Here is an 18,176-nt window from a genome sequence, read left to right on the forward strand (position 1 = left end):
GCAGTTCATTCACAAACATCTGAAATGACTCAGCATCCCTTGAAGACCATTGAATGAAAAATGTCCCCTGTATAGTATTTCTAACATTAATGCATCCTTTTCATTATAGGCTCTATCAAGTACTCTGGCTACATCATGCATTTTGATTTATTTCATGTAATTGTCAGTAGTTTCTGTTTTTAAAATGTCTCTATACATTCCATTCATTGAGAATAAAATGCATAGTGTCTGATTATGAATATGAGTGTGACGTACACAGAGGAGGACCACAGCAATTTCATCAGGATCAGCTTCTGCTTGGAGCTGTCAGCAGTGTGCAGCTGAGCACTGAGCATGTCTCTGAGGAGCAGCCTGCAAGCTGGTGATTATGCACAAAGGCAGCAGACGGAAGGGAAACACAGCAGACAAAAGCATCTCTTCATGTAGAGCAGAATGATGACATTTTTCTCCCTCTAAGCCCTTTCTCGTACACTGGTAAGATGACCAGTGTGCTAGCGAAGAACTATTTCTGAGCAAGATGGGGAATCAGGATGGGAAGCTAAAGAAAAGCTCTGGTGATGTGCAAGACAGAGAAGCTAGGCCTGATGATGGAGAGCATACAAGAAAAGGAGGCAGGAAAAGCCTGGGAAAACGCAGTGACCATCATGGTAAGAAAAAAAGCAAGTCGGAGTCTAGATCTTCTGTATTTTCCAATCTGAGGATAAGAAAGACATTATCCAAGTCCAAGGATGGTACCTGTGATTCAAAGGAGGATGTCCTGGGAGGGCAGACAGAAGAGATGGACAGCACCCTTTCCCTTACTACTAAAACCCCAGAAATTAGCATGTCAGCAGATGAAGCAGGCCTTTCTGATACAGATGCTGAAAATACTGCGTGTAAATCCTTCACAGCAGCTGTTGCCAAAGAGACACAGGAGGGACAAAAGACCAGCTCAGGATCTGACACGGATATATACAGCTTCCATTCAGCCACAGAGCAAGATGATTTGCTCTCGGACATCCAGCAGGCATTTAAGATCCAGTTCTCTCAAGAAGGGTGCAGTGAAAGTGAAGGGGCAGATTTGTCTTCATTCTTTCAAGGACAGCTTACAAGCTCCCGCACTCTATTCTGGGATGTTAGTGAACAATTCACAGTTAATAAAGAGAAGCTGCCAGAGGGTCCACCTGATGAGAAACAAGGCATTACAACTAAAGGAAGTAATGAAGGCACACCTGAGACTATAAGCGAAGAGAGTCATCTGGACCAACAGACTGAGGATGCTACTGCAATCTCTGCAGGTGACAAAATAGAAGCAGAGTCTGTTGAAATTACACAGGCTGACATTTGTGACAACAGAGATCAAGGCATTCTGGCTGATGATTTTATAGAACGTAATTTGGATACTTTACCTACTGAAACTGAGGAGAAATGTGTTTTGTCATCTAAAGATAATTCAGTTCTGGTGACAGACCTTCAGGACAACTGCATAACTGTCCAAAACAATACAGAAACCACAGCACATTCCGAAGGTGAGACAACCGGGCCCCCTGGGTCTTTGGATCAATCTTTAGGCTCAGCACTGCATGGCCCTAAGTTCACTGAACTGCAAAGTTTGAAGAAGGGTCACAGTGAAGGGGTTAAGGACTCATCGAGCAGCTTGACAGAAATCACCAGTAGATCTGCAGACTGGACAAACAAACTGATAGGTGCTCAAAATAAAAGTGTGACAAACAGAAGCTCACCAGATATTTTATTGTATGGCTCTAAAGACAGTGGTAAATCTGCTAGTGTCCCTGTGTCTTCTTATAGCTTTCCTAATATTCTTACAGGTGAGCACATTTTTTCTTCATTTGCTGCATTAGTTTGTTTTCATTATGTGTAAGATGCAAGTAGCTTTAGCATACTGACATATCCTGCAATTTAGTAATTGTATGTGTATAGCATTGGATGCAAATGATGGACGTCTTTGCTTTGTTAGCTTTTTATTTTTAAAGGAAATTAATTTGAAGATAAATAAAAAATGTCTGTGCATATTCCATGAAAATACTGTGAGTTGAAATGTGTATTTAGGCTAGCTCTAAGGGTGCACAACTGCTGTGTGTATGGCATTCAAAAGTTCAGTATATTTAATAATGATCACATTTATATTGCTCATAAAATAAGATAGTGATGCAAGGATGACTTGGTTTGGTCCCTGTGAGTTGTGGACATTTTTCTGCAATGTATGATGGCTTCCTGTGGCTGTTCATTTTCTCTTGCTGTGCAGAATCCTATACTCTGTTCCCATTCTATGTAGGCTATAGATAAAGGTTACTAAACGTGTACTTGAATAAACGGCACCAGGGAAATTTTGGTGCCCAAAATAGCCGTTAGTAGAGTACCGTTAAAATTACCAATATTCTACTACTGGGCAGTGATAATTCCAATATTAAAATATTGGATATTTTGCTAACTCTAAATCAAACCCTATTCTCACACATGCCCTTCTTATAGCGATGCTTAACATTAACCACCACCCCCCCCCCCCACTGATGCCTAACCCTAACCAACCACACACCATATCTAACCCTAACCTACCCCACACAATGCCTAATCATAACCGGCCCTTCCTCCCCACGGTGCCTAACCCTAATCAACCCCCCCACAGATGCCTAACCATAACCTACCCCACACCATGCCTAACCCTAACCACCCCCCTACTGCTGCAAATCCACTGATATACATAAAATATCTACTATTTGTAGCAGCAGTTTGTATTTCTATTTTATCAGGCACCTCCAGTGCCCAAATTTTACTTCAGGAGTGCATGAAACATGGGCGCCTACAACATGCAGTATATAGGTGCCTCAAACTCGACTTTTTACATGCTAATTATCTTCATTTATTTAAGTAAGAAACCTGCCTTCGTCTGCATTTAGCTATTGGAGATGTGATTGCAGCGTATGCCCTGTTTTCCTTTGTTAATACATTAATTTGTTTTATAACATAAGCTGATTTATGTATTTAAGTAGTAGGTAAAGCACTAAGTGGGGCATATGGCAAAATGGCGGCATATGCAAAGGTATTTTTTAAATTTTTAAATTGTACCTTAGAGAATTCTGTAGGATGCTATCTCTTTACTTTTCTTTAAAAAATGAAAGTGTCATCTTCAAGAAGCAGTCAGTGGAATCAAATTTGAATCTAGAAACCGGATTTACCTGTTCATTCTGAGTAAGTGACACAGAACGTCTTAAAGGAGAACTGTATGAGAGGGATATGGAGAGACTACCATATTTATTGCCTTTTAAACAGTACCAGTTGCCAGGCTATCCTGCTGATCCTCTGCCTCTAATACTTTTACCTATAAACCCTGAACAAGCATGCAGCAGATCAAGTGTTTCTGACATTATTGTCAGATCTAACACCATTATCTATATTCTTGTGTCAGGTGTGTGATTCAGACACTACTGCAGCCAAAAAGACCAGCAGGGCTGCCAGGCAATTGTTATTGTTTAAAAAGAAATAAATATGGCAGCTTCCATATACCTACCGTTACAGTTTTCCTTTAAACGCAGGGGAATAGCCTTCATTAACCCCTGTACCGATGTAAAGCATTTAATGCATCATTTCAGGAAAAAATAACTGTTACTTTGTGAGATCAGCTAAGGGTATTAGTAGCTGTTCATTGTTAGGGTCTCCCTGAATGACTATAGCTTGAAAGGGCCATTTGTGTTCTCATACTACCTAATAGAAAGTAGGTTGGTAGATTAATTAGACTTACTGTATACCAGCACTCCCTACTGTATACCAGCACTCCCCAAACTGTATCTTTTACCATTTATTTTTGCTTAATGGTCTAAACAGTGTATTCTTCATCAATAATTTTAACTGCAAGTAAATGGCTTGACAGATCTGTGAAATATGATGGGAACATCTTACCTACCAAAATAGTTTGAATTCTTTCCAACCAGTTATGATTCACATGGTGCATATAAGTAGCACGACCATCATTATCAGCTCTATGGATCCAATTTTCTCCCTTGCAGCTGTGCAGGGCCTCTCCTACAGCCTTACTGATTGAACATGAATTGCACATAGTGCACTTATGAGATAGAAAATATGTTCTCTCTTGCTATGGTCAAGCTCCTATTCGTAACCACATGCCTTGATAAAGGGGGACCGTGTGTGGCACCCGAAACAATTGTTGGAACAATGTGGAAGCTAGGACAATAAGCGTGTGCTATAACTTGCGGTGTGCTGATGATATCTATGGACTGACTTTGTTTGTGGTATTGCCTATGCCACTTCATCAAGCACCCCTTTAAGAAGTGATTGATAGTGTGCTTGCTTCGCATTGGAACAAAGCTCCTATTAGGGTTATTGGGTTTGTAAATATCTATATATGTATACAATGTGGTTTTACACGGATAGCTGTGTGGTTTTATATATGTGCATGTGTTCAAGGGTGGCCATGTCAGTTTGTATACATATGTGTATGTGTGCATAGCTAACATTGGGCTGGAGGCACAGGCCAGATCTAACATTTGATTTGGGGCCCATAGGTTTCTAGCTATGCCACTGAGTGTGTACAACTTTGTATGTGTAGAAACATGTGACTGTATTTATGTCTCCTCGTGCATGCATACATATATTTATATGTAAGTATGTGTTTATGTATGCAAGTGTATATGTAAACATATATTCTAATGTGTGTGTATGCAAAGGCAGATGGGCGTGTATGTGTGTCTGAGTATGCATGTGTACATTCATAAATTACGTTGGATTGTTTAATTCAGTTGGAGTTTCTCAGGAATTTGTCAAACAAATCGGTCATCTGCACTTCTCATATTCTGCATACAGCATGTATCACACAGTGCAGCTGCTGAACCACTGTGTATACGCTTTAGAATGTTGAGTGAACTCCTACCAACACAGTTCTGCATGCTTGATGTGAACTACCTGCAGCTTTGTAAATCGCTGCTGGGGAAGGGAGGGGAGGGGGGTATAGCCTGATGGCAAGTCCCTGCATTTAAAAAAAACCCAAAAACAACTTTATAGTGTTTGAAGCAAAGGTGAAAATAATGAATTTTCTCTACAAAAGTAGAATTTACATGCAGTGTGGGAAGATAAACTGATGCATAGGACAGTGGCCAGCCATACCAACAGTGTGCTGCTGACAAGATAAGCAACAACGTATCAACATTAGAAACAGTGGCAGCACACATCCATTAAAAAATTACCTTTTATTGCAAAAAGTTAAAATATTTTACCAGGCACACTTTGCGTGGAAAGAAAGAGACCACCAAGGTAGTGAGAGGGTCGACAGCTGTTTTGCACTGATGAAGTGCTGCATTTAGTCAATGCAAAACAGCTGCCGACCCTCTCATTGCCTTATTGATCCCTCTCTTTCCATGCAGATTGTGCCTGGTAATGAAATTACCTTTTAATGATATGGTGGAGGGTTAAAGGGCAGTGGAGTAACAAAATACCTTGAAATGGCCCCGGGTTCATGCCAGTCACAGATTGAATCTGTGTTTGCAGAGACAAGCTCATCAAGTATCTGTAACGAATGGGTGTCAGCACACACAGAGAATCTGATTATTGGGGATCTGCAGTATCACCAATAATACAGATGTCACCTGATTATTGATGATCTGCAGAATCACCAATAATACAAGTGCGACTAACCTCCGGACACCTAACACAGTGAATAAACAATAGCAACAGCAATAATATCGCAAGATCGTGGAAATGTCCACCACACGGCGATTCCTCAGAGGTGTGGTTACCTCTGAATGGGAACCCCGTGTGTGAGATCCTCAGTCCAGGCAAAGAGAGGAATCTCAACCTCTAGCAGTAATCGCCTGCCAGGGCAGGCGTCTCAGAGAGGCAAGCCTCAGAGATAGCCCTACAGTGGGAGACGTTCCACTGAAGGGAGAAAGGTCAGGCGAGCAAAGGTTCGGCAACAGAGAAGGCGGCAACAGTACAGATACAGAAGGCTGATTCAGAGTCGTTTAAACAGGCAGGGTCGGCAACTTGAATCAGATAGGCAGAAGAGCGTTTAGAGTAAAGAGTAGTCAGGGATAGCCAGAGTCAAAACACAGGTAAATATACAATACAATCCTAATCTAAGGTGTGACGTCCTTGGTGACAACACCTGGGAAACTGAGCTAAGGTCTGAGCGCTAACACAGAGTGTATTCACGACAGCAGACAGTGAGCAAATGACATCTGTGGGCTTAAATGCAGAAGCCCTGTTCCACCAGCCCGCCCAGGGGGCTGGAACTGAAGTCAGCATGTGATTGGCTGGCTGAGGTCAGCTGATCGCCGGATCAGCTGACCCGTCTTCTTAAGAGATAAATGTCCTGCCGCCTCACGCGCGTGCCCCTGACCCTCTGCCTCTGAACATCAGAGAGGCCAGGTCCCCGGTCAGCGCACGCCCGCGCACCGAAGTCCGCCAGCTGGATTGCGGGACCCGCCGCCATACTGTCCGCCGCGGCGGTGACCGCCCTGCTTTGCGCCGGCGGCTCCGTATGAGAGTCGGAAACCGCCGGCTGGGAAGCGGAGGCCGCCGCCATGCTGCCCTGCGCGGCGGCGCCAGCTCCGCTATTCCTCACAGTATCATCAAGGCCATCATATTATAAGCTCTAACCTTTGAAAAGTTCAGGTGTGGGAGGGACTGCACATGACCCAGCAGCTTACCGAAACCATCTTTATTAAAGCTGCCATCTATCTGCCAAGCCCAATGGTAGTTTTTTGTTATCTTTCTACCTGTGTTGTTATAACTTTGGCATTGGGCTCTTCATTCAAAGTTATTGGGAGTGAGGCTTCAAGGTGTGATTCAATCATTGGGATATAGTAAAAATCAGATAAACGGCCGTGGTCTGGCTAATGTGTATAGGGTTCTCCTGTGATACTTCACCTGCCCAGTCACTACATACTCCAGCCATTCTTGTTATCTAGCCATCTATTGACTCCTATCCTTCCCCCAGCCTTGTAATGCACTGCCCTCCTACTTGAGTTCCTCCTTGCCATCTTATTTGCCAGTAGCAATAATAAATAGGTATCAAGATGGCTCAGGGGGCCTTGTTCATATACTGATCAAAGTGTAGGTATAAGCTGTGATGGAATTTCACTGTCCACTAGCAAGTGGCCTTCTCTAGCCTTTGGAATAAACCTGTACACAAAATGGGAAGAGACGCCCCAATGTAGTATGCAATGGTTAAACGTGGATAATGAAACAGTCAAACCTCAGGTAGGAGGTTTAAAGATAATCATTTTACTGGACACAGGAAATGACAACGCATTTCGCAGTACCTGCCTGCTTCCTCAGGTCTACAGTACAGTGTCTGTGAATAAACACATAAAGGGGCTCATGCTTAAATAAAAAATGGATTTAATATACTGTATACCATAAATAACACATGAATAAAAAATGATTAAAAATAATCAATTGAGTTAATTTGAGTTAAAGTAGTGTAAACGAGGAGCAAGTAAAGTTCCAGCACTTGACTAGGATTACAACAGGAGGCCAGGCTGGGCTATACTGTATGATACGCTGTAAGGATGTAGGTCCCTCTTAGCTGCGTGCTCCGGCAGGGATAAACAGTAAATGCGTAGATATAGAGAGAGGAGGCTTGAGCCAGCACTGCAGTTAGGGTACTTTATTGTAAAAAAAGGACACTTACAGTTAGGTAGCAGCCAGATGTCAGAGCAGGTTAAGTGGGCGCCAGGTCTGTGTCCCCCTGCGGACGTCCGTTTCGCGCTAACAGCGCTTGTTCACCGCAATGGGGAAGGTTGGGGGCGGGCTGCATCAACGCTGGTTACATACCAGCGTCACGGCGGCACTTCCGCCTACGTTAGCAAGCCACGTCCCCAATTTCTATGGCAACACATGACGCTAACTTGCCCCGCATGGAGGACTAAAAGCGTCCGTGTAACCTGGAAGCAGGGAATACGCCCACAGGCACGCCCCGCCATAAGGCTCAACGCTCGGCCTCCCAGCAGAGGGTGCACTGCAGAGGCTGCTGACAGCAAGCAGCAGTATGCGTGCATACAGGAGACACTTACTATATTAGAGGTCTAGAGTAAAGGGAAACCCCAATGCAAGGGAGGGAGGCGGGAGCCAGGACTAGCGCGCCCGCGGGAGCAACCCCAGATGACAGGTCAAATAGAACATAGAAATCAATAAAAATAAACACCAGAGGGTGTATATATTCAGAACTTACGGAGGGAGAAGAGAGAGGGAGGCGCCAGTGCACACACAGGACAGATACAGCCCGGTCCAGAGAGGAGGAGGAAAAACGTGCAGGATAATGAAGTTGAATATCCCTGTGCGGCGTCAACCACTGCATATCGCCGCCCAAGCATATAGATGGATGAAAGATAATGAGAGGAGAAAAGTGGAAGGAGAAAAGTGGAGACAGAATCCACGACAAGAAGCAAGGCTCCATAGATGTGGCAAGGCCAGAGGGTTTAGGAGACATTGCCTAAATCATTCTAAATTCATTTCTTTGATATCATTTTTCGAGGAAGCAAGCTAATTCGTTCTTATCATTCAGTCCAAGGGGGCCAAGTGCATTGGTTTGCATGATCCATCGTGCTTCGTGTTGTAATAAAGTACGTTCTCTATCTCCTCCCTGGTGTGCAAGAGATACGTTTTCCAAAGCAAAGAACCTCAGACAATTAGGGTTTCTCCCATGGCACTGGGCCATATGCACTATTAACCTAGTGCATTTGTCTTTGGATTTAAGTGAACGGAGGTGTTCTTTGATCCTCGTCTGCATCTCTCGGGTAGTTTGCCCAATGTAATATCTGTCACATGGGCATAATAAACAATACACCACGAATTTGGATCTACATGATAGTACATCTTTGATTTTGACCGGAGTTCCTCCTAAGGTCGATGTTCCATGTTTCAGGATCTGATCACAGATACCGCATGTCCCACAGCGGTAGTTCCCTGGATGTTTAAGGATGTTCAACCACTTGGTCGAATTAGGTTTCTTATATTCGCTACTCGTAAGCATGTCGCCTAGAGTGGGGGCTCTCCTAAACGTCACCAGGGGGGCATCGTAGTCGCCCCTATCAGATGTGGATCTCCCTGTAGGACGTGCCAATTTTTGTGGATGATTCCTTTGATAGTGGTTGCCATTGGTGAATAATCAAAAGCGAACACCTGTCTGGTGTTAGCATTGGGACCGTCCTGTTGTGTAGTATATTGGCGTCGCCTTTTGATAAGTTCACTTCTGGGTCTGGAGAAGGCCCTATCTTTTGCCTCTTCCAGCAAGGCCAGGTCATAGCCTCTATGTTGCAGTCGGGCTTTGAGATCTTCTGCCTGTTCCAGATATTTGGAGTCCTCGCTATTATTTCTACGGAGACGTAGGAACTCCCCATAGGGGATAGATTTCGTTACCCAGGGAGGGTGGAAGCTCTTTCTATGCAGGATTGAATTTGTGGCTGTGTTCTTACGGTAGCCTCTAGTTACTAGTCGATCATGCTGAATGACAAGCTCAAGATCAAGGAAATTGATATGACATGAATCAATTTCTGCAGTGAATTTCATGTTGATCTGGTTGTCGTTCAGGTAGTCGACAAAAAGGGGAAACTCTAGTTCAGTACCTGACCAGAACACCAGGACGTCATCCACATACCTCGACCATCTCCGCAGGCACCCGCGAAACGGATTCGCGTCGCCATGCACGCAGATCTCCTCCCAGCGCGCCAGGAAGAGATTTGCGTATAATTTGAGTTAAAACTCTGCCCCTAATGGGGTGCATCTGAAATAACCTAGAGTGGTACATAGAAAAAGGGGAATTCACCCCAAACAGGGTACATGGATAAGCAAAGGAAGAGATTTCATTTACACTCAACCCCCATCAATCATACCAGTGGGTGCAGGATCAGGTGAGCCAGGCCAATCTTAACAAACAAACAAACAGGGAAGGATCCGCAAACCAGACCAGATTGATGCAAAAGGCTGATAATTTATTGAAAATTTCCACAATACAGTGCAATAAGGCCTCTTTCTTTGTGCGACGTTAAAGTCGCACATTAGAAAATGTTTTAACGTGGACTAACGCACATCAAAATTAAGTCTGTGCAACATTCACAGTGCACACGTTGCGTTGTGTGTAACGTGTAGCAATATTTAAAAAGTGCTGCATGCTGTGCGTTTAGCAATACATTTGCTGTGTTATGTGTGTTGCACATGCTCAGTAAGGTTTTTAAAAAAACAAAACAAAATGTAACGCATGCGCTGTTTTCGTTCCATCAGTATGCAATGAAAACGGCGCACCAAGAGACACATAACTCAGTGCAAAATAACGTCCAGTTTCATAACCTACATGCGCTGCATTAGGGGCACGTTGTGCGACCTTAACGTCGCATCAAACGCAACGTCTTAGTGTGTAAGAGGCCTAAAACCACAGGATCAACTGACGCGTGTCGGGCCTACAATGTGCCCTTAGTTATAGTACTGTGACATAGGCCCAGTGCACACCAAAACCGCAATACGCTAGCGGTTTTGGGAGCAGATTTCAGAGCGATTCTAGGTATGTTTAGAGAGGTTTTCTAAACATACCCAGCGGTTTTGGGTGCATTTTTGTGTAGCAGATTACACAAATTGTTTCAGTAAAAGCTTCTGTAACAAATACGCCTGGCAAACCACTCTGATCTAGCATTTTTCAGAGCGGTTTGCGTTTTTCGTATACTTTACATTGAAGACGAAATGCTTCAGAAAACCGCAAACGTGCAGCAGGAGGCACGTTTGCGGTTTGGAAAAAATTTCAAACCGCTGGTGTCCACCATCCCCTTGAAATACATTAGCCAAGCGTATTTACAGGTGGATGCGGCCGGCGGATCGCACATAAAACCGCTTAGTGTGCACTGGGCCTAAGGGCAGATTGTAGGCCCGACACACGTCAGTTGATCCTGTGGTTTTATTGCACTGTATTGTGGAATTTTTCAATAAATGATCAGCCTTTTGCATTGATCTGGTCTGGTTTGCGGATCCTTCCCTGTTCGAGGGTACATGGGTAGTAGCGTATGGACTGCCATAAGATTAATTGATAAAAATTAGACCTAGTTCACACTATACATGTCGCCGTGCGCATTGAAACACGCAAGAACATCAGAAGTGCATAGACAACTATTGCACTGCTGCACTCATTTTCAAAAAAGGGCAGCACAACAGACAGCCAATGGCGTGCGATTGCGTGCATTGCATTCCGAACACACAGCCATCTGCGTTGTCTACTGTGAATGAGGCCTTAAAGCAAACCTGATGCAAAAAAAAAAATATATAATATAATAAATTGTACTTGTAGTACGGATAAGGAATAGAATAGTAGCAAAGAAAAAGTCCCATATTTTTATCTTCAGTTATATTGCATCATTCTGTCAGGCCTGATACACACTGTGAGCGCTTTCTGAGAGCTTTTCTGAACATCAGCGCTGTCTGAGCATTTTTTTTAGAAAAACGCTCCCATTGACTTGCATCAAAATCGCTGTAAAATTGAGGTAACATCACCCGAATCGTTATTTTTCAAAAATCATTATCGCTGTGTTTTTCCGCGATTTTAATGCAAATTTGTTTGTAAAGCAAGTTAATGCAAGTCAATGGGAGCGGTTAAAAAAAAACGGAAATTGTATACATACCTTCTGGTAATTTTCCTTTCCTGGTGCATCTCCATTGCATCATACTAATGGGTTAGCTCCGCCCCCTCACCCCTGATAGGACCGAGTGTATATAAATCTTTAGAAGGCTAGGCAGACGCCATTCTTTTATGTATTATCTCTCCACTAGGGAGGGTCGTATGATGCCATGGAGATGCACCAGGAAAGGAAAATTACCAGAAGGTATGTATACAATTTATACAGTTTCCCTGGTGCCTCCATGCCATCATACTAATGGGATTTATCTTAGCTGCTAACAAAAACACCATTGGGAGGGATTAATGCTTCAATCTCAGTATATTTATTTATATGTCAGTACATCAATCCAAAAGAAAAAATAATCAATCAAACAAGTTACTTTGCAGATAATACTGCTCTACCGAATTCCACTGAAGTCAAAGCAGTAGGGTCCACTCGGTAATGAGACATAAATGTATGTACACTTGACCAACTTGCTGCCCTGCAAATTGTGTCTGCCGACACCTTTGAATAAGCTGCCCAGGATGCTGCAATGCCTCTGGTAGAATGTGCCGCTAACTCCCTGGGAGGTGACAGTCCATTAGCGACGTAAGCTTTCTGTATTATTTTACAAATCCATGATGATGTTGATCTAGAAGAGGCTTTATGACCTTTGTTGCACCCTGCGGGAATAAGAAATAAGTTTTCGTCTTTCCTGAAATGTTTTGTCTTTTCAATATAAAGTTTCAATATGTCGGCAATGTCCAGCGGATGAGATCCCTGACTTTCCTCAATATTTTCCCTTAATACAGGTAACGCAATTTCTCTATTTACATGGAAATTTGAAACAACCTTTGGCAAGAATTCAGGTCTTGGCCTAAGGACTACTTTATCTTGATAAAATGTAGTATATGGTTCTGAAACTCCCAATGCCTGTATTTCTGAAACCCTACTTAAAGAGACTCTGAAGCGAGAATAAATCTCGCTTCAGAGCTCATAAATAGCAGGCGCACGTGTGCCCCTGCTAAAACGCCGCTATCCCGCGGCTAAACGGGGGTCCCTTCACCCCCAACCCACCCCCCGCAAAAGTGTGTCGTAGAAAAAGTCGCTGGCTGTCTCTTCCTGGAGGCAGGGCTAACGGCTGCAGCCCTGCCTCCAGTCGCGTCTGTCAGCGGCGCATCGCCGCCTCTCCCCCGCCCCTCTCAGTGAAGGAAGACTGAGAGGGGCGGGGGAGAGGCGGAGATACGCGCTGACAGACGCGCGTGGGGCAGGGCTGCGGCGGTTAGCCCTGCCCCAACCAGGAAGCGCTCCCCCGGTGTATCGAGGGGGATTTGGGGGTGAAGGGACCCCCGTTAAGCCGCGCTATAGCGGCGTTTTAGCAGGGGCACACATGCCCCTGCTATTTATGAGGTCTGAAGCGAGATTTATTCTCGCTTCAGACTCTCTTTAAGGATGCAACTGTTACAAGGAATACTGCTTTTTGCGTTAGATTTGTTATCGTACAGTCTGTAGTGGGTACAAAGGAAGTTTTTCTAAAAATCGTAATACCAGCGGCAAATCCCACTTCGGGAATAAACTTTTCTTGGGAGGCCTTATATGTAAAACTCCCCTTAGGAATTGCTGTATCAGTGGTTCTTTTGCCCAGGTTTTGTTTGAAAACAGGGAAATTGCCGAGACCTGAGTTTTGAGGGAACTTAAACTTAGCCCCATTTGCAAGCCCTTCTGTAAAAAGGATAGTAGGTGGTTTACTTGGGGTTCTGTCGGCTGAAAACTTTCCTGAAGAGCAAACTCTACATATCTTTTCCATATGTTGCAATAAACCTTGTTAGTGGTTGGCTTTCTTGAGCTTTGCATAGTTTTTATAACTTCATCAGAGCATCCGATTCTCGATATTTTTTCCCTCTCAGCCTCCAAGCCATTAGATGTAAAATCTGTGGATTGGGATGCAACAGACTGCCCTGTTCGAGAAGGTTGGAGTCCGCTGGTAATTGGAGTGGAGGCGTTATCGACATTTGCATTGCTAGCGTAAACCATGGGCGTCTCGGCCAATATGGCAAGATGGCTATTACCTCCGTGTTCTCTAAGGTTAACCTCCGTAGGAACCGTGCTATTATTGGAGTCGGTGGAAATGCATATGCCAGGGCTGGCCAAGGCTGTACTAGGGCATCTATGCCTGCTGACCTCTTGCATGGGATTCTGGAATAAAACTTCTCCAATTTGTTGTTCTTGTCGGATGCAAATAGGTCTATCGTCGGTTGCCCCCACATTCGTATCAGATTGAGAAAAACGTCCTGATTCAGGGACCACTCCAGATTGGAGACTCTTGTTCGAGACAACATATCCGCCACTACATTTTCTTTGCCTGGGATATAATATGCCCTCAGGTCCTTGAGATTGTTCTCCACCCAGAGCATTATTGGTGACAGAATCTGCAACAGTGTGCGACTGCGTGTTCCCCCCTGTTTTTGGAGGTAGGCAACCACCGTCCTGTTGTCGGACTGTACACAGACTGGCTGTTGATAAATCATTGTTTCGAAGCTCTTGAAAGCTTGGAATACAGCCTCCAATTCGAGGATGTTGGAAACCGTGTTCACGTTCCGTGTCCAGGTCCCCTGTACTGCGTGACCGTTGCATACTGCTCCCCACCCGGTTAAGGATGCGTCCGTTGTAATCAGAATCCACTGCTGTGGTAGTAAAGAGTAAGAGTTCATTAAATTCCTGCTGTTTGTCCACCAACATAGAGAAGATTTCATCTCTTGTGTTACTAATATTGGCTGACGCAAGTCCACCTTTTTCCACTGAGAGAGGAAATTGAATTGGACCGCTCTCATCCGCCAACGGCTCCACTTCACTAGAGGTATCGTAGATGTTAGGAGACCTAAGAGATGCAGACATTGTCTTGCTGTCCATACTTCCTGTGTCTGAAAATCTGCCACTGTTTGGATTATTGTCTCCATCTTCTGAGGTGGAAGAGAGACTGAGTTGGTGATTGTGTCGAATCTCGCCCCTAGATACACTAGCGATCTTGTTGGTGTGAGTTGGCTCTTTTCGAAATTTATGAGCCAGCCGAACCTTTGTAGAGTGTGTATCACTTCCGTCCGATGTTGGATAATATTGTCCTCTGTCTGTGCAAGTAGTAGTAGGTCGTCCAAGTAGTTGATTAATCGTATTCCCTGCTCCCTCAGGATGGCTACTATCGCCTGTAGAACTTTTGAAAATGTTCGAGGTGATGTCGATAGGCCGAACGGAAGTGCCATAAACTGTAGATGAGTCATACCTATCGTGAATCTTAGAAAAGCTTGGTATCTTGGGTGTATGGGTACATGGAAATACGCATCGCGTAAGTCCACCGATAGCATCCAATCTTGAGGTTGTACTTCTGCGATTATTGTCTGCAGTGATTCCATTTTGAATTTCTCTAAGGCCACAAATCTGTTTAGATACCTCAGGTCTATTACTGGCCTCCACTCTCCGGACTTTTTTGGTACTAGGAATACCGGCGAATATACTCCCTTGAACTTTTCGGTTTCTGGTACTTCGCAGATTACGCCTTGTTCCAATAACTTTGTTTTGAAGTTCCATAATATGTCCCTCTTTTCTTTTGACAACGGCATTCTGGTCGGATAGAATATATCCGGTGGCCGGGATTTGAAAGACCATGTGTGCCTTTTGGTGACTGTGTTGACTACCCACCGATCTTGTATGTTCTGTTCCCAAACCTGCTTGTACGATCTTAATCGGGCACCTACTTGGCAAGCTTGGGGATGGACACCGTCAAAAAGACTTGGTAGCTTGTTGCTGAAACGTGGTCGTTGTTTTACCAGGCTTTGAAGCATTGGGTTGAGTCACTTTCCAATTTCTTCGAAACTCTGTCCTGGTTTGTATGATCTGAAGTCTCTAAATCTTTGTTGACTCTGGTATCTCTGGACAAACTTTTGTCTTCTATTCTTTTTATCCTGCGGTATAAGAGTGGATCTTCCTCCTGTAACTCTTTTAATCGCTTCCTCAAGCTTGGGCCCAAATAAGTTTATTCCTTCAAAGGATATCTTGCACCAGTTATGCTTGGATGCACCATCAGCCACCCAAGGTTTCAGCCATAGTGCTCGTCTGGCTGTAACGGAGAATAACATGGAACGTGATGCTGCTCTGATTATATCTATTGCAATTTCGCTTATAAACTCCGAAGCAATCTTTATATCCTGAGCTGAGCCGAGGATTTCTTCTTTACTTCCACCATTGTTAATCAAAGTCTCTATATTTTTTGACCATGCCTTTAACGCCTTTGATATTGAGGTCAGCGCAATTCCTGGTTTGCAGATGCTAGCTGCTAAGAAATATATTTTTTTGAGATCATTATCCATCCTTTTGTCCATACCCTCTCTGAAAGTGATGGAATCTTCTAAGGGTAACGTGAGGTGTTTTACCAGATTGGAAATAGCAGCATCTACAACCGGACAGGTCGTCAGGTATTTGGTTTCATCCTCAGGAATTGGATACAATTTTGACCAACGGTTTTGCATAGATGGTTTCTTATCCACGCGTTCAAACTCATCTGTGATCAGTTCCTTTATCTCCTCCATCAGTGGAAAGAATGTTTCCTTTTTCTTAAGGTGTGGATAATATTTCTTTACTTTCTGAGGCTCTTCTATCGGATCTTGCCACTCAATTGCGGTTTTAACCGCTCTAATTAGAGGTTCCACCAGTGCAAAATCAAAGCTAGAAGATATCTCCTCTTCACTCATGTCTTCACCCATATCTTGGTGTTCTTGTTCCCGGGAATATGAAGTTATCGTTTCCTCATCAGTATGTGGTATAGAGGCGACTGCCTGAGGTCGCTCCTGTACCTGCTGTTGATTTGATATTTGTTCACAGACTGCTTGTCTAATTAACATCATAATGTCTTCATTAGATGTGGTACTCTGCATCGGAATAACTGGATCGTTTTGCGCCCGCGTGTGCTGCGTGTCACGTCTTTGAGAACGTGATCTGGACCTCGATCTCCTTTTGTCTCTGCTTCTTGTCTCAGTATAGCGACGTTTTGGGCTGTCCCTCCTCCTAGGCGATCTTCGCCTTGATCTTGATCGCGACCGACTGTGTCGCCGGGATCTGTGAGGACTAAGACAGAGCCTCAATTAGTACTGTATTTAACAATACATTTATAATGGGGGACTCCAGTCCCTCCTTTTTTTTTTTTTTTTTTTTTTTTTTACCTAGGAGAACGCTTCCTTGATTTCTTCCTCCCCATATTGTTCCTGAGCAAGAGAAGAGAAGAAAAGAAAAAAAAAACATAACCCTGTGAAAGCTTACTGCTAGCAGCAGAGAAGGAAAACCTGCAGAGACATATAACAGTATATACTTACAAGAATGGTAGTAGAATAAGGTGGAAAATTCAAAACAGCGCCTTCTGCCCTGCTGAGCCACTCACACACACCTCGCCGCACGAATGGAGCAACTGAGATGCTCAGGCGCTTCCCCCTTTATAGCGCCGAGCCTATCTACAGTGCGCACATCACTTTGCCCACATCCAATATGGCCGCCGTCACCTACTGCCCACACTGAACCTCCAATCCTGAAGCCGAGTAGCAGTGACGGACTTCCGGGAATCCAGGAAGAACCCGGAAGTAGTATGGCGGCGCAGGAACGCTGAGGAGAGTAGGAGACAAAAGGAGCCCCAACAGCCGCAGAGCGCAGTAAGGTACACAATACAAATATATACAGGAGAGGCTCTGGGACATGGGGAGGCATGTATTTAGATTCGGAACATATGCGCAAACATTTAGTTGCTTGATCCGCCGCATTGATGCGGCTTCCCCAATCTGGCTCATTTAGATGCCTACATGGGGAACCTCACGCAGGAAAAAGGCATAAAAACCTGCATGGACACCTGTAGACAAAAACGTGTTGTTAGATATACTTATCTTATAAATAACACTCTGGCCCTGGAGAGGACAGAAAAAAGAATGGCGTCTGCCTAGCCTTCTAAAGATTTATATACACTCGGTCCTATCAGGGGTGAGGGGGCAGAGCTAACCCATTAGTATGATGCCGTAGAGGCACCAGGGAAAATGCTCAGACAGTGCTGATGGTCAGAAAAGCAGACCTCACAGATGCTGTTTTAAAACCACATAGTGGGCCATATGCAATTCACTTTTTCTCTTAGGTTTTCTACTAGGTGATCATTTTTAATCTCCTTTTTAAAATAACTTTTCAGCATTTTACAATTGAAAAAGTACCAAAAGCAGTGATAAAAAGTACCATCAAAATTATTTTGTGTATTTACAGTATTGCTTGCTGTGGGTTTAAAAAGAACTTTATTGACAAGGTGTGGAAATATCAACTTGGAGAAAACTAAGGAGAAAAAGTGAATTGCATATGACCCTCTGTCTTTTAAACTATAAAACAAAACAGAAATAATGACACTTATCTTAAGTTGTGCCTCACTGTTTCTTTGCTGTTTAAGCTATTCAGAAAACAGCATGACTGTATTCAACCCAGTACTGGAAAAAAAATATGATAATTTTTTTTTTGGTACTAATGTTCTATTTCTTAGCTGTACTACACATACAATTCATTATATCATAAGTT

At 43.8% G+C, this 18,176-nt stretch overlaps 1 protein-coding gene across 3 annotated transcripts in view; it reads left to right on the forward strand.

Moving 5' to 3' along the window:
* Positions 1 to 323: 323 nt before the first annotated feature.
* Positions 324 to 18,176, forward strand: part of FMN2 (formin 2) — a 123,213-nt gene continuing 105,360 nt past the window's right edge. For all 3 annotated transcript variants that reach the window (XR_011019395.1, XM_068231779.1, XM_068231780.1), the window contains exon 1: positions 324 to 1,808. Coding sequence is in view for 2 of the 3 variants with exons in the window: in XM_068231779.1 (XP_068087880.1) it covers positions 518 to 1,808 (1,291 nt within the window). In the remaining variant the exon portion in view is untranslated. The remainder of the gene's footprint in view (positions 1,809 to 18,176) is intronic.

This window comes from Hyperolius riggenbachi, chromosome 4 (assembly GCF_040937935.1).
Source record: "Hyperolius riggenbachi isolate aHypRig1 chromosome 4, aHypRig1.pri, whole genome shotgun sequence".
Taxonomy (NCBI): Eukaryota; Metazoa; Chordata; class Amphibia; order Anura; family Hyperoliidae; genus Hyperolius; species Hyperolius riggenbachi.